Source organism: Phyllosticta citribraziliensis (genome assembly GCF_038025025.1).
Source record: "Phyllosticta citribraziliensis strain CPC 17464 chromosome Unknown J3D65scaffold_15, whole genome shotgun sequence".
Taxonomy (NCBI): Eukaryota; Fungi; Ascomycota; class Dothideomycetes; order Botryosphaeriales; family Phyllostictaceae; genus Phyllosticta; species Phyllosticta citribraziliensis.
The window spans coordinates 290,364-309,255 of record NW_027117352.1 but is presented as its reverse complement, the minus strand read 5'-3'; the positions used below and the strand labels follow the sequence as shown (position 1 = coordinate 309,255).

General features: G+C 56.4%; 6 protein-coding genes across 6 annotated transcripts; 3 read left to right on the top strand and 3 right to left on the bottom strand.

Moving 5' to 3' along the window:
- The first annotated feature begins 644 nt into the window (after positions 1-644).
- J3D65DRAFT_160439 (uncharacterized protein) lies at positions 645-6,128 on the top strand. The gene is made up of 3 exons (XM_066794160.1): positions 645-2,149; positions 2,201-3,520; positions 3,570-6,128. The coding sequence occupies exons 1-3, from the start codon at positions 802-804 to the stop codon at positions 5,921-5,923; spliced, it is 5,022 nt and encodes a 1,673-aa protein (XP_066650224.1). The 5' UTR covers positions 645-801; the 3' UTR covers positions 5,924-6,128.
- A 1,234-nt stretch (positions 6,129-7,362) lies between these two features.
- J3D65DRAFT_160542 (uncharacterized protein) lies at positions 7,363-8,378 on the bottom strand. The gene has a single exon (XM_066794161.1). It carries the CDS (start codon positions 8,166-8,168, stop codon positions 7,653-7,655), a length of 516 nt encoding a protein of 171 aa, XP_066650223.1. The 5' UTR covers positions 8,169-8,378; the 3' UTR covers positions 7,363-7,652.
- A 55-nt stretch (positions 8,379-8,433) lies between these two features.
- Positions 8,434-10,597, bottom strand: J3D65DRAFT_160642 (heterokaryon incompatibility protein-domain-containing protein). Its single transcript, XM_066794162.1, has 2 exons — positions 10,468-10,597; positions 8,434-10,408 (listed from the first exon to the last, which is right to left on the bottom strand). The coding sequence occupies exons 1-2, from the start codon at positions 10,468-10,470 to the stop codon at positions 8,699-8,701; spliced, it is 1,713 nt and encodes a 570-aa protein (XP_066650222.1). The 5' UTR covers positions 10,471-10,597; the 3' UTR covers positions 8,434-8,698.
- Positions 10,598-13,594: 2,997 nt separating this feature from the next.
- Positions 13,595-13,987, top strand: J3D65DRAFT_672247 (uncharacterized protein; the record flags this gene model as incomplete). Its single annotated transcript, XM_066803467.1, has 3 exons — positions 13,595-13,697; positions 13,790-13,851; positions 13,919-13,987. 3 exons carry the CDS (start codon positions 13,595-13,597, stop codon positions 13,985-13,987), a joined length of 234 nt encoding a protein of 77 aa, XP_066650221.1.
- A 2,219-nt stretch (positions 13,988-16,206) lies between these two features.
- Positions 16,207-17,654, bottom strand: J3D65DRAFT_160101 (uncharacterized protein). The gene is made up of 3 exons (XM_066794157.1): positions 17,070-17,654; positions 16,549-17,021; positions 16,207-16,496 (listed from the first exon to the last, which is right to left on the bottom strand). The coding sequence occupies exons 1-3, from the start codon at positions 17,440-17,442 to the stop codon at positions 16,473-16,475; spliced, it is 870 nt and encodes a 289-aa protein (XP_066650220.1). The 5' UTR covers positions 17,443-17,654; the 3' UTR covers positions 16,207-16,472.
- On the top strand, positions 17,605-18,717 carry J3D65DRAFT_160201 (uncharacterized protein). Its single transcript, XM_066794158.1, has one exon. It carries the CDS (start codon positions 17,868-17,870, stop codon positions 18,444-18,446), a length of 579 nt encoding a protein of 192 aa, XP_066650219.1. The 5' UTR covers positions 17,605-17,867; the 3' UTR covers positions 18,447-18,717.
- The last annotated feature ends 175 nt before the right edge of the window (positions 18,718-18,892 follow it).

The window sequence follows — 18,892 nt, the reverse complement described above, 5'->3', positions numbered from 1 at the left end:
GGGGATGGGCGTCTGGGGAGGCGAGAGGAACAGGATGAGGGGGACAAGGATGCGTTGGCAGCGTTTGAAACAAAGGGCTCAGCTCACTCAGCTTATCGCGTGCGAGCAAGACGAGAAGTCGACGGGAAATGAGACAACAAAGAGCACACGGACAAAGAGGGTGAGGCTCTCTCGGTGCAAAGGAAAGGCCTCCACTGGCATAAGGTAGCGCGGCCGCCAAACCGCTCTCCGATCCGCGCGCGCGCAACAAAGCGAACTAAACGTGGAGCGGAGAGCAGCAGCGCAGCGCAGATGCATCAGCTGCGGCCCTTGCAGAAAAGCTTCGTTGGATGCTAATGTATGCTCTTGCTCGGCTTCCCTGTCTCGCGACTGAAACCATCAGTGCCCCGCAGATTGATTTTAACCTCGTCGTCGCCGTCGCACAACCACCGTCCATTGTCTTGTCTGTCTTGTCTTGCCTTGCCCTGTCTTGTAGACGACCGTCCATTTTCTCCGCCGCCGCCGTTGGTCCCCCAGCTCCTCCAGGTCCAGGTCCAGGTCCGGGTCCGGGTCCGGGTCCAGGGGCTGCACTCGACGGCTCCCGGCATCTACAGTACTCACCACCATTGCACTGTGCTCTGCTCCTACATCAAGTGCACATGTACACCGCCCTCCACTGACGCCATATCTAATCTCCCAATTCGCGTCTCCTCCAGCCATTGGCGCCGTGACACCTCGACGCTGCGCCCATGAGCCTCGCGCCTTCGCATCGCCGCCCGCCACCAAGCCAACGCGCATTCGCATTCCCTTGCCGCCGCTCTCATGACGGGCACTACTTCCTCAAACGACCGCTCGGCCAGGTCCTCTCCTCCCCGGACTCCGCCCATGCATGCGCAACGAGCTCCTGCTGCTGCTTCCGGCTCCTCCCCCTCGGGAACCTTCTTCGCCGACGAGACGCCCACCGACAAGAGACGTAGCACAGCAACCGACCTGTCGCGTCTGTCGCGCGATTCGCACGACCTCAAGTTCAGGGATGTCACACGCTCCTCGGTCGTCGAAAACATGCTCTTCTCATTGGAGAACTTGCCCTCCGGCAGTGACACCTTCCCCTCGTCCTCGTCTCTGCGCTACGACGACGACCAAGACTTCTACCGCTCCACCCTCGCCCGCTTCTCCCCTCCGCGCATCCTCCGCACCCACGGCAGCGAAAACTCCTTCTCCGTCAACTACGACGCCCCCGAAGACTACCTGTCCCGCTTCTCCCGCCGAGACCCCCGCGGAAACGCCCCCCAAAACTTCCGCTCCGCCTTGGACCGCATAGACAGCGCCGGCTCGCGCGCACCAAGCACCGACGCCCACCGCTCCAGGCCCTTTGGCGACGACGGATACTCACACCATGTCAGAGGCGCTGGGAGAAAGGGCAGCAAGGGTAGTTCAGCATCCAGCCTCGACCTTGGCTACAGCACTCCGACTGGGCGTCCGGCAGACCACCGACTGAACCTGTCGCCCGCCTTTGACCAAAAATTTGGAGACCGATCCGGCTTCCAGCAACAACACGAGTCCATCATGGAGAGAGGCCGGCCGGATGTCATGTCGTTTAGCGGTTACGATGCGGCGCCCACTCCAACCATTCCGACAGGGTCTCGGCGGCACCAGGGTGCCCCGACATCGAGCTCCAGCTACGACTTTTCCCAGGGAGAGGCCTTTTCGCCGCCGCCAGCGCATACGTCTGCAACGCCGGGCCCCATACCGCGTAAAAATAGCCTCCGATCGTCATCTAGCAAGGGGCAGTGGAATGGGAAGCCTCGAGGCGGCGGAGGAGGAGGAGGAGGTGCAGGCCCCGACGAGAACATCCGAAGTCAGGCCAAAGAGTTTGTCAACGCTGTCAACTCGTCGAGCAACCACGAACTCCCAAGGCTCCCATCTCTCTCGGCCTTTGCAGATTCGGCGTCCAACAGCAGAGTCGGCTCGCCCGCGACCCAGACGCCAGCTCAGCCCAAGGAGCAGCAGCGTGGCTTCTTCAGCCGAGTTTTTGGCGCCAGGAAAAACAACCAACAGGTACAAGAATCGCCGAAGACGGCGGGCCTACCGCCTCCAGATCAGCAACGGCAACGGTCTCCTGAACCCAACAACAGGCGTCCTTCGACGACGCCTGCAAACTCGTTGCATGGTGCGTCCAAATGCAGCGAATCATACGCTTCCAAGTACTGACGTTATGCAGCATCCCAGCACCCGCACAGCAGCAACACGCACGCCAAAGACGACCAGCGCCCGCCCCCTGTGCTGAACAAAAAGAATTCGTCGTTTTTTCGACGTCGCAAGAGATCCGTAACCGAACAAACGGCTGCCCCGCCTATGCCTCCCCCGGGCCAAGCTCGCACGGAGCTCCCAGAATCCGTGGTACCTAGTGCCTCGGTGACGAGCCTGCGTCAGATAATGACCCCCTATCTTAACGACCCGAGGAGCGACTCGCCCGCGGCGTCGCACTATGACAGCCGAGAACATCAGCGCCCTCCCCACGATGGAGTAGATAAAGTGCCTGGTTTCTCCCCAGAGTACAAGCCCCACAAGGATGCTACAATCCGCCCCGTCAAACCGGGCTCCCGTGGAACGGACGACAGCGTGCCACCTGCTTCCGACGATGTGCAGCAAAGCCCTAAGTACAAACTGACGGTGAAACGCAGCAAGGGCAGCAGGGCGAACGACGACTCGTCCTTCCTGGCCGACAGCAGCGGCGCGGAGGATAAAGCCTCGAGCCCTTCCCCCGCCGAAAAGGGTCCCTCCATGGCCGTCCCCGAGCAGCAGTCCAGGAGACCTGCCACCAGCCCCGTCCCGCCTCAGCTCGCACCGCTTCCCGGCCAGGAGAATGCTCGACCCAAGGCGAACGGCGAACGACGCTCCGACCTCCAGCCCTCTATCAACATCACGCCACACCGGACGCTGCAAAGGGAGATGGAGGACGAGGACAGCTGGGTCATTATGAATCCTGCGCGGCAGGACGCAAGCGGAAGTGACGTCAGCGATGGCAAACCCCGGGTCTGGTTGCATCCAGATTCGTCTGACGAGGGGTACGGCGAGGACGTGTCGGATCTCGCCTTGCCGCTTGAGGGAACGCGAAAGCAGCCGGACCCTGACACTTTGAGCGACACGTACCATCCCGCCTCGAACCTGCCCGTGTTGCAAATTGACGGTCACGAAACCCGACCATCGATCGAGGCGCGCCGCCCGTTGACTGCTATCGATGAAGAGCCGACGGATGACGACCGCGAAAAGGCGAGGCAGGTGTTTGAGGGCATTGAGACTTTTGTCTCCAAATCCAGGGCTGCGGCATGGCTTGGCGAAAAGACTGCGGTCAGCGCGCGGTGCCGCAAGGCCTACATGGAACTGTACGAGTGGTCGGGCTTTAACATTTTGCTTGCGATGCGAGATCTTTGCAGCCGCCTGGTGTTGAAGGGTGAGACGCAAGAAGTCGACCGTGTTCTCGATGCGTTTGCGCTGAGGTGGTGCGAATGCAACCCGAATCACGGGTTCAAGTCGCCAGGTAATTGCCATATATCTTTTGGTAGGTGTAAACGCTGACAAAATCACAGGTGCCGTGCATACCATTTGCTACTCGTTGCTGCTCCTCAACACCGATCTCCACATGGCCGACATTGAGTCCAAGATGACCCGTAGTCAGTTTGTCAAGAATACCCTGCCGACTATCACCAGCGTTGTCGAGGCCGAGCTTTCAGAAAGCAATGGTAACCACGACGACTATTCTCGGAGTAACACGCCGCTGGACGACTTTCCCTCATCGCCGACGGGCGAGTATCATGGCGACCGGGGTTCTACTGAACTTGGCACCAAGCGGTCGAAGAACCGCCTTTCCATCAAACCAGCCATTTCTCATCGACCAGAATCGGATGGGTACGCCTACGACTCTGGCTCTGGTGACCGATGCACCGCGTTGGTCAAGGCACCGTTCGATGGACCCATGAAGGCGTGGGAGTCCCAGGTCGAGGTGGTGCTCAAAGAGTTTTACAACTCCATCAAGACTCAACGCTTGCCGCTGCACGGCGACTCCAGTAACCCGACTACCTCGTCTAACAGCCTGTCTGTCAGCGGAGTGTTGCGTCGCACACCCTCGGTTCTCAGCAAGGCTCCCTCCGACACGACGAGCTACCGTGGCCGGACCCCAGACTTTCGCTCCACTTCGCGCTGGAATCCAAAGGCACGTTCGCGCCCCAGGATCTACCCCAACTCAACGCTGGGCTCGAGCCGGACTAGCCTCGAAGAACCTTCAGTGTGGAGCCCAGCACCTTCGAGTAAGTGGAGCAGCTATTCTATTGGAAAGACTGGTACATCCATGTCAGTTGAATCCCTAGGCTCTCATTTCTCGCCCGTGGACCACAACCCTTCGATTGGTTTTGCGAACCTCTTGAACCAAGCCATGATCCGCGAGGAAAACCACGTTCCCACGAGCAGCGAGGACTTTGGCCGCACCGCGCCGCTGTTGGAGGACGAAACACTGGAGCTCCATGGTCCACCGTGGGCCAAGGAGGGCATGTTGAAGCACAAGTTCCATTTGGAGTCGATGCAGAAGCGCTTCAAGGACCGCAATTGGAACGAAGTGTTTGCCGTCATTGAAAAGGGCTACATGAAGCTCTTCACCTTCCCCTCGCACGGAAAGTCGACCCGCAACAAAGGAAAGCGCAGGCCGTCGGCGGGCGATGTTGTCGGAGGTGGCAATTGGCTTGACAATGCCGAGGAGCTCCAGTCGTTCCTCTTGCGCCAGACTTTGGCCACCATCTTGCCGCCTCCCGGCTACTCCAAGCAAAGGCCGCACGTGTGGGCTCTTTCTCTCCCTACTGGTGCTGTCCACTTGTTCCAGGCAAACACGACCGACATTGTCAAGGAGTTTGTCAACACGGCCAATTACTGGGCTGCGCGCCTCTCAAAGGAGCCGCTCGTTGGCGGAGTCAGCAACTTGGAGTACGGATGGGGCGAGGGTGTCATCAACCCCGCGCTCATTGGAATCAACCGCCCAGACACGTCGCCCATGTCGAACAATGTCGGAATGCCAAGACCAAGCCTTCAAAGCTCCATCCGGAGTTCGATTGACCACGGCTCTGCCACCATCAAGCCCAGGTTGCCCGGAGACAAAGTGCCAATTTCCGACTGGAAGCCACCGACGCCAAGCATGATGGCTAGCAACTTGATGGAAGTGGATCAGCTCAAGGCTCTCGCCGCCTACGTCAAGAGCGTCGAAGAGGAGCTGTCGAAGCATCAGGAGCTGAGGGCACCGATGCTCATCGCGGTAGGTATTCCGTGCGATTCCCATGATCGTTTTCCACTCGGACTGCCGCTGCCGTCCGACTCGCGCGGAGATGTCCACCAGGACGTCGGCCTGTGCGTGTCGTATGGACTGCAGTTGCACGTCCATTCCTTGGATCAAACAACCCAGCCCTCGTCTGATTTTGATTTCCAAACGTTGTTTGCGCTCGATCCTCGCACCTTTGATTTGTCTGCTTCGTCGTCCTTGCAAGCCGCGCGTCGTCCAAGCACTGCCCACGCGCAATCCGCTAACTCTACCCTCTCCCCGTCACAGTTCTCCCCGCGCCACCCGAACGCCGGCAGGGCCATGACAAACTTTCAGAAAAAGTCCGAATACCTCCTCAAGGAACTCATCAAGTTCAAGACGTACATTGAAGCGCTCCACTTTGCGCATGACACCAAGACCAAGATATACAAGGAGCGCGAGGAGAGGGAGCAGGAGAAGGCCGTGTTGGCGAACGAAAAGGCAAAGGCTGCCGCTGCCGAGGGCCCGGCCGAAGAGGGCAGAGACACCATGTCAGCCGCCGACTCCTTCACCTCTGCCCCTGAAGCGCGGCAGGCGATTCCCGACGAGGCTCGCGAGTTCCTCGAAGCCATGGGAAGAGACGGAGGAGAATCGGTGGCCTAAGCGACACTCTTGGTCACCCGTCCACACACACCTCACCTCCTACGCCGCACACCAAACAAAAAGTCTTGCGGGGCTGCCTTGGCTGATGCTCTTGCTTGCTGCGACAGGACTCCGCTCGTCAAGTTTGCGACGTGGAACCAGACGCGCGGCCGGCGGTCGCTGCACAAGCGGCGCCGCACCACGGTCGTGATTGTCCAGGCCAGAGCGTGGTAGATGGGGCGGCGCCGGCGCCCTTCCTGCGCCGAACTGCTGCGCCCCCGTTTAGCCACGCTGGAACGTGGGACGCGGCCAAAATTTCCTGCTGCGAGCTCGCTTGGTGGGCATGCCGCCTTGCTGAGATTGCTTGCAACGGCGAAGTAAATCGTCGACGAGCAGTGGCTTGAGGTGTGTCTGTCGACGAGACTCGTTACATGTTTCCGACGTTTGCGCCCCTTGGCCACGCGGCCTCTACAACTCTTTCACCAACACGTCGAGCGCACGTCGACCCGCTCGTCTCCATTTTCTCCATCCACACCTCACCTCTCTCACCCTCTCTCTCACCTTTTCCCCTATTCTATCCCTCGACTCTTCGTCGCGAAAAGAGACCGCCAAACCAAGGATTTCTTCCCTTTTTCTTTCACACTTATAACCCTGTATTAGTAGCCGTGGTATCATCTTGGCCGTCTTATTCTTTCTTTCTTCTTCTTCTTTTTCGACTTTTCTTCCCTTTTGCTGTCGGTCGTCGGGCAAAGCGTTTGGATTGGTTGGGGTAAGAGAAAATTTCATCTTCTTCGTCGTCAGGTCGTCAGTCGTCGGACATCTTTTCTTCTTCTGGTTGATGGATGGATGGGCTGGGACGGTGATGGGTATGGGTGGTGTATTACTTACTTTGTCGCACTTGGATTGCTGAGAACGGGATGTGTGCTGCTGAGTGGACTGAACCGGACTGTTTTTGCGGTGGCGGTGGAGCGAGCGTGTTTTCTATTCCTTCTCTCTAGTCTTTGTCGACATTCGTCTCGTCTGGCTCGCGGTGCAGTCGGGTCGGTAGGGTGTAAGAGATCGAGCAAGCGAGCGAGCGCATGGCGGCCTCGGCGGCGGCGGCGGCTGGGCTGGGCTGGGCTGGGCTGGGCTGGTGTGTGGACGAGTGCGGTTGATGGGTTGATGGGTTGATGGGTTGGTCGAGACAGACAGACAGACAGACCGACGTGGCGATCATGTATGTATGCATGCGAATAATGCCTGCCGTGCCGCCGCCGCTGCAACAGCAGCAGCGGATGGATGCGTGTACGCAGGCAGAGAGGGCTGGAGACGACTGGAATTGATCACGTCTTTGTTCTGTCCAAGCACCTCGACCTCTAACTTCTTTCTGTTCCTCTTTTTTTTTGGGACACAATCTCAATCCACACTCCCACCCTCCCCATTGCTCAGTATCCACCCTCTTAAACTAAATCCACCCTCCTATGAATTATATAAGCAAGGGGGCCCATAAGTAGCAAAATTTTCACTGTTCTCTTATATTATAATCTTACTCCTAGTATTTTATACACACTTTTTAACCTTACTAGCCTAATTAGTACTACCTTATTATTCTTATTTCTACCCTATCACTATAGGCGCGCGCGTGTAGGAGTATAGTAGTGGTAGTGGTGGTGGTAGTAGTGGTGGTAGTAGTAGTGGTAATTATATAAGAACTTAAAAATAATAGGTAACTTGCCTAATTAAGATGGGATACGGGGAGGGTATATTTAGTTTAAGAGGGTGGATAGTGAGCGGGGTGGTATAATATCGTGTGGATTGAGAATTTAACCCCTTTCCCTTTTTTTTTTCTTTTTTTCCGGCCAACACATGTGCGTTGCGCGCTGCGTTTGTTGCTGCTGGGTTCGGTCGTTTTTGATGATGAAGACGAAGGCAAAGAAAGGGCAAGGCCAGCGCTGCCAGTGTCGACGACTGCCTGAGGGCATGTACAAATGCATGTGCGCGTGCGGCGGCGGTCGGCCCTGTCAGTCTGAAAGACGGGACGGATGGACGGACGAAGGGGGAGGAGCATCGCGTGCCATCCTGTCGCACACGCGCAGCAAAGAGGCAAGAAGACCATCAGATGCAAGAGGAGGCGGCAGCAGCAGCAGCAGCAGCAGCGGGCCATCGGGCTCAGAGCTCCGAGCGCGCCACACACGAAGTTTCCGCACAAAGCAGTAGCTTTCTGACAGTCAAAGACTTGCATTCGCCTTGGAACTATAGTTCTCTCTCTCTCTCCCCCCATGCCCATACGCCGCTCTACCTTACGCCGACGGGATCCATCCAACGGTTGACGGGGGTTGGTGTTGAGCCCGATTCCTTTGTTTGGTCGGTCGGTTTGTTGATGGGGATGAGGCGTATGTTGGATGCTGGTTTTGCCGTGTGTTGGGTCTGAGGGGTTGGGTGGTGTGGTGAGGGCTGGCTAGCTATGTGGTGTTGTATGTCTGTGCCTGTGTTGTGTGTCCCTGTGTTAGTTCTTTAATGAGTTGGTGTGAGTTTTAAGGAGGATTGATCCTGGGCGGACGTTGCAAGTAATAGTATCTTTGAAGAAGGAGTAGTAACTCAGATGATTGCCGTGAGTATTGTGCTTATAATAGTAATGGTGGCTTTGTTTGATCCAGAGAGTATTTATGCGAGAGGACGAATGGTTGGTTGCATGCGGCCATGACTTATCAGCCAATATCCACGCCATTTACTGTTGATTTTCCCCGAATGCAAACGCGAACGCGGCACATGTGCTGCGCGTCGTCATTTCACAACTCAACCAACTCAGTTGCTGCCTCAACGCACCTCGACTCGGCAGACCTTTGCATCCTTGAACGGGTTTTGCTTCTGATACGACAAGCCAGTGCCAACCCGCACGTAGAAACTCTCGCCCGGGAACGCGGCAAGAACGAGGCTTTCTTGACCGCCCGACTTTCCCTCATAGATTCTGAGGCAATAAATAGGGTACCAACTACCGGCCAAAGATTCCGGAGCTTGGAAATCCAGCGAAATCTTGAATACTCCATGGTCTTCGCAGTCTTCCCGGCCGTGGAGTTTGACTTTGACTTCGGGATGCTCGGGTGACAAGGGTAGCCAAATGCGGCATTCCTGTAAAGGTCCGGTCAAGTACAACGGTCTGCCATGATGGTCGACTTGAAAGCCCGCTGATTGCTGATCGTCAGCCTCGGCGATAGCATCGCCAAACTCGAATTTGACGAGGTCTGCACACTCGTCTTGTGATTTAAGACCTGCGAAACGGTATTTCATTTCGCCAACCCCGGATTCGATTGCCGCTCTGCAGTTGAACCAAGACCAAGTTGGTGGTCCGCTTGGAAAGGAGTACGTATGGAACGGCCATTCGCGAGTTGATGTGTTGTAACCTTTGACGGTGCCCACGGCTGGTTTCCACAGCAGGCAGTAGGGGAAATGTCCTTCCCACATTCCTGCAATGTAGTTGCTCTTGAAGAGTGGCACGAGTCGAATAGCAAGCCCAGCCATCGCATGAGGCCAATCCGTGCTCATCGAGATGTTCAACTGGGAGTATTTTGCAACGCAGTTCCGCCAAGCGCTGTTCAAGGAACGAAGTTCCGTTCCTTTTCCACAGATTACTCTGCTAAATATCGTCTTGGTGTTAGTCCTCGGATACTCAATATCTTTGTCGGTGTCGTCGTAACCTCCGCACTCGCATCTTGTGTGCTCTCTGCATTCCCAGACCATTTCAGACGGTGTGAAGTGGACCGTCCGACGCGAGAGCATCCGTTCTTGGAAGACCCACGCTCGCTGAAGCAAAGGAAAAGGTTTTCCATGTGTTCTTGTAAAATCAGGAACGCTCACCGCGGAATCGGACAGACTCGTCCCAAAAAAAGGCTCGTGGGCTTGGTGAAAGTGTATACGAGCAACCATGTTATCGCGAAGTGCATGTGACTCCAAAGGTCTCGTGTCGTCTTGGGGAGGCGGATTAACGGCAAGCACTCGAGATGCAAACAATCCTCCATGGCTATCTTTGGACGCAGTAGCGGCAATGTTGAGAAACGAGTTGCTGTATACCATGGCCATTTGCGCCGATTGCTCCTGCCAGTCGTTCTTGTCGTCCTGGATGATACACAGCGAATCAATCCAGATGTATCCGCACGACAACAATCGCGTAATCCTGATGGCATCCTGAAAAGTGGGTGGAATGCTATTCCAATCGATGGACTCGCGCATGGACGCAATGTTGGTAGTCAGGGTTCGGAGGATGTTTGTCGAGTTAGATCCCCAGCAGTGGCTGAGCGTTGTGTAAGAGACTTGAGAATCTGGCGGCAGCTCGACAAGCCGTACTTTGCCGTATGTCGTTTGGATGAGCCGTTTTGGACAGACCGAATCCGAAATAAAATTGCTGCTACTGCAGTAGCTGTGCTTCGAACTGCATTCTGAAAGCCATCTTGTCAATTTTTGGTTGATGTAGTCAAGCTTCAGTGTTGCGGGTACATCTACAGACGACCCGAAAGTTTCATGGAAAGGGGTCTTTCCTGCATTACTGTTAGTAAAATGAGAACAGTGTGATCGTCTGTATCTTAACGCACCATTTGGAGTGAAGAACTCGATCGGAGCTCTCCAAGAGCCAAAAACACAAAAATCACTGTTGCAATTGCGCCTATCCGCCATCGCTGCGGAGCACTGTTGGTCGATCCTGGACAAGAGCAGGCTGCGTCCTGGTCGTATCTCAATACAGAGTCTCCATGTCTGCTTCTTTGGCAGGTCGTTGGTGCTCGGATTCAGATTCCATCCAAGGCCGTTTTCGTACCGGGCGAGCACATTCTTTGTGAAGTCAAAATTCCGGTCTATCTCAAGAGGCCAAAACTTGTTGATACCATCCTGAAGGATTGAACAGAATACACAGCCGCTAGCTGAAGATTGTTCAATTTTATTGAAGGTGGTGTAGAGGAGATGACTTTTCCAGTCTTGTCGAGTGGCGAACTCGAAGCCGCCGTGGGCCATGAAGGCCCACTCAAACTCTTCGCATTTGAGATTCCAACAGGTACGACATACGCCATTGCCGTATCGACGACGCATACGGCCCATCGCCGGTTGATCGAGGACTTGTGTGGTTGAATTCTGTGCCACAACAAGAAAGGCGAAAGAAGAAATTTGGCTGATGCTAGGGATCAAAGACTCACGACGATCAACTTTAAGTAGCGCAACCTTCCTGTACCCTCGGATATCATAGGTGCAACAGAGCCGGCTGTGCTGAATAGGGGCTTACCTTGGAGGCTCAATGAGCGGGCCTGGCAAGAGTGAAGACAAGGGAGTCTGTTTAGAATAGCCCGACAAACATGGCCTGCTCAGGATCGTCCTTTGCAGAGCGGCTCGTTGCGAACAGACATTGGCCTTTGCTAGAATTTGGGTGGCGCCTCGGATGAGCAGTCATTCAAAGCTCGGAGGAGGGTGGCGTTGAGGCACAGTGGCTATCAGCGTAAGATGCGTGTATGAGCGCTTCGAACGCGCCAATGAAACCGGAAGGCTTGCGTCGCGGGCGGCGTTGGGGTGGGGCTGGCGGCAAAGGCGTGGGTCAATTGCAAGCGATACTGTTGACAAACGACCATCCAAGGAGCGTAAATAAGGAAGAGCTCGGGCTCTGTAAGGTGCTGAGGACAATGGCCGATTGAAGTCCAACCTGGTGCGCAACGCCTGATCGGAAAAACCAGGCACGGCCAAAGGAGTGAAATCTGATTGATTGAGAGGAGAGGTCGGGGGCGACGACGGCGATGAAGTCGTCGCGGTGGGAGTGGTGACTACGCGCATGAGCCTGGACTAACCAAATACGGACTAGCTGCGCGAGACTCCCGTCTGCTCCAGCGGAGGCACTCCATCACCAAGAACTCCACAACGAACACCTTGGTCGAATGGTCTGCAACAGCTAGGCCAGGTACAATTTCATATAGCCTGTCTGCACTTTCGACTCAATCACCACGCCGGCCTTGACTTTGAAATTCCAGTCTCAATCAGGGATGATAAAGTTGGCTTGTACTAAAAACCCACCTCGTCTCTTCTTTGAGGCCTCCTCAAGCCTTGGAGAGCAGTTGAAGCCATGGCCAACTCTTCCCCACACCTGCGCCCCCAAAGCCTCAAGACGGGCAAGTCCTGCTTCATGTTCTGGAGCATTTTATTCATTTCTACAGCAGATGGAACTCAACTTGACAAGCGCAACTATATACATGTATCACAGCATCTAGCTCTCCCAAAAAGGAAAAGAACGGACGGCGCGAAGAGGACAGAAGAGTTGCAGTTGAGAGGCCAACTTGGCAAACGACGAACCAACAGTGGCCAGATGAAGAACCTGAAACACTTTCAACCAGATCCTCTGCCACGTTGTGCGAGCGTGTTGTGCCCTGACAACGGGAACGGGCGATTCCCGTCGATCCACGGATTCCGCTCAACAGATGATTGGACTCGAAAATGTTTCAGCTGGCGCCGGCGCCGATCGAGCGGGCTAAATTGAGGAAGCGAACTTTGTCGAGCTTCTTTTACCCGATGACGCGACTTTGGTGATTAAGCTGTCGATGGGAACAGGTTGCGACAAGCGGGCAAGAGGAAGAAGCTATCGTGGAAGGATCCAGCTGTCCACGAGTGGCCCGGCGCATCCTCGCTCGCCAAATGGCGGGTACAAGTCGCAAAAGGCTAAGCTCAACCTCCGATTCCAACATGGCCAATGGCGTCTGACGGCACGCTCTCGTCGACCAGTAGACGCGGGCCAGGCCTTTGGTCGAGGGCACGCTCAAACCTTGGAATGCAGCGCAATCTGCGGCAGGTGAAGGTGGTGAGATAGAGAGCGGTACGTCCGAGTGGCTGCTCTCGAAGCGGATGGCTCCCACGTCATTCGATTGGTGCTTTTGGCAGAGTTACCTACATTGGTTTCGACGCAGGGTCTGCGCAGGATCCATGGAACGGCATGACGTCAGGGCCATGGTCACCTACCCAGCCTGACCCGCCCCCGCCGCCGCGCGAGCACTTGGATGAGGTGAGCACCACGACGGCACCAGAACGACGCCAGAACTCTGCGCGTGTTTCTGCGTTCCTGGGAGCACATCGCCGCGTCCTATAGATAACGCCAGACACGGCGGGAGCAGGGCAGGATCCCGGCGCCCACCAAATCGGCCGCCGTGCGATGGCGGGCACCCAGGCATCGAGTAGTCAGGCCTACCTCGCTCCGCAACCAGCTGGCCGACCAACGACGTGGGCGCATCTGCTCACCGTCCGGGATGGCGGTCGTGGAATCAAGGTTGCAGGAGCTGCTGTACCCTGCAGCGCTGAGGACAGCAGTAGAGGGAGGGAGAGTCCCAGGCAAGCTGGCCGGTTGAATAGTGGCCGCCCGGCCTTTGCCCTATCCATGCCAAGTTTGCCGTCACCAGTGATGAAATGGGCACGCTACCGGTACGTAGGTACGTACCTACAGTATCACGGCGACGGGCAGGGACCCAGTCAGCAACCTTGCGGTACCATACTCCTACCAGGTAGCTAGCTCTCAGCCGGGCAGCTCCTTTGACCAAATCCTGCCTTCCCTGTCGGCCCTGTTGCGTGCGGGGTATAAGTAGACTGATCTGTCCGTCCTTGCCACCACTTTTCCAATTTACCATTCCCTGCCAATCGACTTCCTTTCAACCTTCTCAACACTCAACCTTATCAACACTCCTCGCACAATCCGCCACCATCATGGACGCTCTCAAGAACAAGCTCTCTGGCTCCGGCTCCGGCTCAGGCACCACGCAAAACACGGCCGGCAACAGCGCGCAGAAGGAGGACTACGTTGACAAGGGTACGCAACTTCCACTCGCTCTACCTACCTTCTTGGACAAAATCACATCAAGTTTGGAGAGCAGAGCCATTGCTAACAAGCCAACCCAACAGGCCTCGACTCCATGGAGAAGAAGTACGGCCTCCCGCAGAACCGCGACACCAACGAGAAGATCGTAAGCCTCCACCACCAGTCTTCCCATTCCTCCAGCACTCGACGGCAGCTAACAATTACCACAACAGACCGACGCCGCCCGCGGCGCATTCGAAAAGGTGACGGGCAAGAACGTCCCGGACAAGGTTTCGAACTAGCCACCTCGAGCGCCTTTTGCTCTTGTCGCTTTTCCTTGGCTCTTTCTTTGAGATTCCCTGCTTTTACGATGCCGATGACGACGATTATGGGGCGCACATGGGTTTAGGTGCGTCGAGTAGACGACAAAAATCGATGAAATAAATATGTTTCAGCAGCCGATGTGGATTTCGATCATGTGTGGACGTGCGATGGTTGAATCTGCGCTGCCGCCGCAGGCAGTGTTGCGACGAGGGGAGAGCTTCTGTTGCGGCGCAACCACCCGTTCCCCTTCCCCTTCTTCCAATGACGTGAAGCACATGCGACACCTCCCTGTCTGCCTGCCTGCTCACCCACCCACAAAGAACGTGGGTACGCGCGCGTAAATCCGTCGCAAAAACCTAGATTGATAACCAGCACCAGACACGAAGAGATATATGTATATATGTGGACGTGTGAAGAATATATCTGTCAAACTCACGACAGCGCGGCCTCGCACACCACACGCAACCGCCGTTCCAAACGACGACCGACCGACCTGTCAAACATCTCTTCCCGCATCACACACACACGTCTAGAAAAGGTAGGTGGTCGTTTCGCGTTTCAGGCGTTTTCGTTTCGTTTCGTTTCGTCTTCAGCTGCTACCACACTACCTGCCTGCATGTCCTTCCTACCTAGGCCACTTCAGCCTCAGCTCAGGGACGATTTGCTCCCGATCCGATCCCGATCGGTTTGGTGCGGTTCAGGGTCTGTCTCGCGTCCATGTAGGGGTCTATCTAGCTAGACTAGTAGTCGGGTCGGTAGGTAGGTAGGTAGGTAGGTAGGTAGGGACCCAACATCTCGCTCAGGGTCCAGGGTCCGCTTTAGCCCTGAACGAAGCGATTGTTGTCTGGAGCGATCTGATGCGCTGCGCTGCGCTACGCCTGTCATCTGCAAGAGTACACGCGTTGGACGGCATGTTTGCTTGTCAATCGTTTGGCGATTCGATTACCTGCGCTACCATGTAGCCTACCTAGCCAGCCCCATCACACATCTGTCCGACTCGACTGTGCTGTTCGTCCCGCCCCGCTTCAGCTGCCACCCAAGCTACTACATTACCCAAGCATCATGCGCACTAAGGTTTAGAAACTTACAACTACGACTACGACCGACTGACTCACTGCCATCTCACACACTCCCTGTCTCACGACTACCGCTGTTACGGCCATTCGTCAACATCAGCACAACACAACTCAGCAATTCCCCGCGCCTCCAAGGGAAGAGAGCAGACAGACAGAGACGCGCTAGATAGACGCGGCAGACAGACCAAGACAGACGACACCAAGGAAAAGCGGCCGCCCGCCCGCCTTCTTCTGACTAGATTCAGATCCAAGAAGAGCAGACAGATAGACATGGACACACATGACTGGAGGGGAAGAGACACAGAGAGAGAGAGAGAGAGAGAGTGATAGATCTCATGAAATGAAATATTTTGAATTCCTTGAATTTTTTTTGGCATTTGGGGGTGGTTCTTCTTTGGCGTTGGTGACGGTCTCTCGCGCACCGCAGCAACAACAGTAGATTTGTGGAATTTGTGGCAAAGGAAAATTTGGAAAAATCCGCACCGTGTGAAACATTTCTCTCTGCTACCGACACCATGCTACCGACTTGGAAGAAAAAGGAGGTGGAGGAGGGATGCGATGAGAAGTGGACTTGTGAGGGCCAGTGGGTAGTAGAAGGCAAAGTAGAGATTAATATAAGAACAGAAAAAAAAGAAGCAAGGGGCTCTCGAAATGCAGCCGAGAAAAAGGGCGGCTCAGGCTTTGGGTGTACCAGCCACTTTCCCCAACAACCACTCCTCGGGCCACTTCCACCACCTCCATGGTGTGTGTGTTGTGTGAGAATGCAAGGTGAAGGAAAAAGAAGAGGAAAAAGTTCACGGGTGGGGGTAGTTGGGTGTTTTACGAATTTTCTTCGCTTCGTCGATTGGCCGGGCATCAGTTGGGGTTGGGCCTTCCGCTGAGCGCGGCGTCGAGCGACAGCAAACTTCCACACCGAACACGGGGTCGTCCGTGGCGATAGAGGGGCAGGGCGGGTGGGCGTACCGTACCGCACGTGGCACGTACGTTGTCCCGTGGTAGTAGAATCAAATGAAAAGTTGGGAAGTCGAGCGAAAGGAGAGGCCGCGTTCCGAATCCGAGTGAGTCGCTTCCCAATGTCCAACTCCTTGGACCCCAAAACACAAAAAGACCCTTGAAATATGTCACAGAGAAGAGCACGCGAAGTCGTGCGGTCGGTGGAATCGAGGAGGGGTATATTTTGCCGGCGCTTCCGAAAGTGGAGCCTCGCGGTACGAGAATTCCACTTTTCTTGTGTTGTCGCCGGCTCGATCCAGAGAGCCAAGACAGGGGGATGAAGAGACGGGACAGCTGAAGGTACGGTCGAGACTTGAACAGCCGCCCAGGCGCGCGTAGGAAAGCGAAAAGTCGAACGATTCGAGGGGATTCGTAATCATGACGGCGCGGTCGTCTAGTCATCGTCAGGGTTCCTCACCTGTCACCGGGTTAGCAAGAATGTTGATAAGGGTCGTCGTGGATGCACCAACCTGGAGAATCCTTCTCGAGTAGTCCTGGTTGTCGGCCACGCTGCCGTTGCTCATCCTCCGCGCGAATGCCGGGTCCAGAATGGTGTCGTTTAGCGACGAAGTACCAGGAACCTTGCCACCGGCGACGAAGTTGTTGACGCTCTGGCGCTGGCGGACCTCTTCCTCGATTTCCTTTCTTCTCTTGTGGCGCAGGAACAGAAGCACACCACCGATTACAGCTGTAAGAACGACGACGCCGACAACGACGCCCGCGGCGATGCCGGCCTTGCTGGCGGTGCTGCCAGAGCTCTTGCTGGAAGCTTCCGCGCCCTTGGTCACAATGACGGTCTGGCCTCCAGCAGTCACGACGACGGGGGTGCCAGCGCTGGTGCTGGTGGACAGGGAGGAAGAAGACGAAGAGCCGCCGTCGTAGTAGTCGACCTCGTTGCTGTCCAAGCCGGAGAGGTAGACCTGCCAGTAGTTTTTACCACCACCTGAGAAACGTCAGCCACGTGGAGCCTCGATTGGCACACTGAACCTACAGTTGTCGCTGTCGTAACCGCTGCAAGGCGTGTTGCACTTGTCGTCGTCGGCCAGGGTGCTCTTGGCAGGGAGCTTGTTGCCACAAAAGCAGTTTGTGCCGTTGACCAAGCCCATGACTTCCATCTGGGCGCCGACGCAGACGGACTGGCAGTTGCCCTGACTTTGGTAGATGTAGTAGCCGTGGTCCTCGAGGGGTTCTTCTGAAGAGAAGCATCCCTTGGAGGTCATGGACCTGAGGGCGCCCGTGTAGGTGGGAGAGGAGGTCTGGGTGACGCCAGCGGGTGAGGGATCCGGGATGGCGATGGGCTCGGCGATGACGGATGAGAGGAGCGAAGCGGCGGCCGCAACGGCGAGCAAGAACCTCGACGCCATGGTGTGAGAGGGATGGCGTAGGAGCTGGAGAGGGAGCGAGGTGGACGAAATTCTTGCGGTCGGCGAGGTTAGTTTGCTGGCGAGCGACGGTGATTGGCAGACGGCGTACAGAAGAGCCGCAGTTTGCGTAGAGTCGCGCTCGCACGCCAGGAGGCAGTGGTTGGCCCCTTGGTCTCGAGGAGTGGAGTTGTAAGTCAGTAGGCCGGGTGGGTGGAGACGGACACGGCGGTCGGGTCGAGCAGCGTCGACCACGCGAGCGAGCGGGAGAGGATCAGGTTGAGGGTTGGTGGAGGTGTTGGTGTTTGGGATGTAGAGGGTAAGGTTCAGGCAGTGAGGGAGGACGTCGAGGACAGGACTTGGGATGGAGGGAGATGGGTCGGCCTGGAGGAGGCTGAAACGCCAGGCGCTGGAATTGCAGGTGTGGAATGCTGATGTTTCAGCGGCCGGAGCGGAGGGGATATTTTTTTGGCAGGACCCCCTTTTCGATTTCGGAGTGGAGACGACAGCAAGGAATGGACGACGAAAGAGTGTGGCCGGCGGCGAGAGGCGAGGTCGGGTTGTGGTCGTCCAGGACGAGGACGAGGACGAGAGCGAGCGAGAGTGGTGTTGTGTGCGTGTGTGTGGTGTGGGCTGGGAAAAAGGCGGTTGACGAAGGAGCGACAGCGGGTGCAGGTGCAGGTGAGGGTCGACGGTCGGGGACGGAACAGGCAGGGCAGGGCAGGGCAGTGGTGGTGTCCGTGACCTTCAGGAGACCTAGTCAGCCAGCATCTCAGCCAATTTCGCACGCGCCCATGGCCGCCCGCGCCCCCCTTGCTGTCCTGTGTCCTGTGTCCTGTGTCCTCCGCCGTCACCCTCGTCCGACCCGATGCGATGCGATGCGATGCATCCCAATCACCCCAATCCTATTAATGGCGAGCACACGGCCTCGAGCAGCGTGCTCTCTCCAACGTCGCGTCGCCCGCCCGCCAGCCCGCCAGCCCGCCAGCCGTTGCCCGTTACAGTAGCTTGTCGCTCGTAACTTGGGAGCCGCTAGACGGTTACCAGCATCAACCCGCCACCCAATCAGCGCGGCCCGCCGTTTCCGTCCTTGCCGCCCGCTGCCTCAGGTCCCAGTCCATGTCATTCTCCATGTCCATACCCGTATCCCACTCTCACAAACATCCATCTGTACATCTTCAGGCCGCCTGCAGCCTTTGCCAAAAGGATAACAGAGCCGCGACCCGCCACGTAACCGTCCCTCGACCGTTTTCGCCGTTGAGCTGCCAACCCACCTCGCAGGGAACCCACCCGCTGCACGCCGTCAACACATCAACCTCACAATCCCCGTCCCTCTGCACCAATAGCCACTCGCCCGTCCTCTTGTCCGTCGTCAATTCTGAGACCTCTCGCTCCACGCCATCCGTGCTTGCGGGGGCTCTCCATATTTCCACAGTCTAGACTCGTCCTCCGC

Bases quoted from the DNA above. Each gene is read 5' to 3' on its own strand.
- J3D65DRAFT_160101 (XM_066794157.1), bottom strand. From the start codon at position 17,442: ATGGCGTCGAGGTTCTTGCTCGCCGTTGCGGCCGCCGCTTCGCTCCTC. The intron at 17,022-17,069 runs GTAGGTTCAGTG...GACGTTTCTCAG, and splicing joins CGGTTACGACAGCGACAACT to GTGGTGGTAAAAACTACTGG. The intron at 16,497-16,548 runs GTTGGTGCATCC...ACCCGGTGACAG, and splicing joins ACTCGAGAAGGATTCTCCAG to GTGAGGAACCCTGACGATGA.
- J3D65DRAFT_160201 (XM_066794158.1), top strand. From the start codon at position 17,868: ATGCTGATGTTTCAGCGGCCGGAGCGGAGGGGATATTTTTTTGGCAGG.
- J3D65DRAFT_160542 (XM_066794161.1), bottom strand. From the start codon at position 8,168: ATGGGCATGGGGGGAGAGAGAGAGAGAACTATAGTTCCAAGGCGAATG.
- J3D65DRAFT_160439 (XM_066794160.1), top strand. From the start codon at position 802: ATGACGGGCACTACTTCCTCAAACGACCGCTCGGCCAGGTCCTCTCCT. The intron at 2,150-2,200 runs GTGCGTCCAAAT...GACGTTATGCAG, and splicing joins GCCTGCAAACTCGTTGCATG to CATCCCAGCACCCGCACAGC. The intron at 3,521-3,569 runs GTAATTGCCATA...ACAAAATCACAG, and splicing joins TCACGGGTTCAAGTCGCCAG to GTGCCGTGCATACCATTTGC.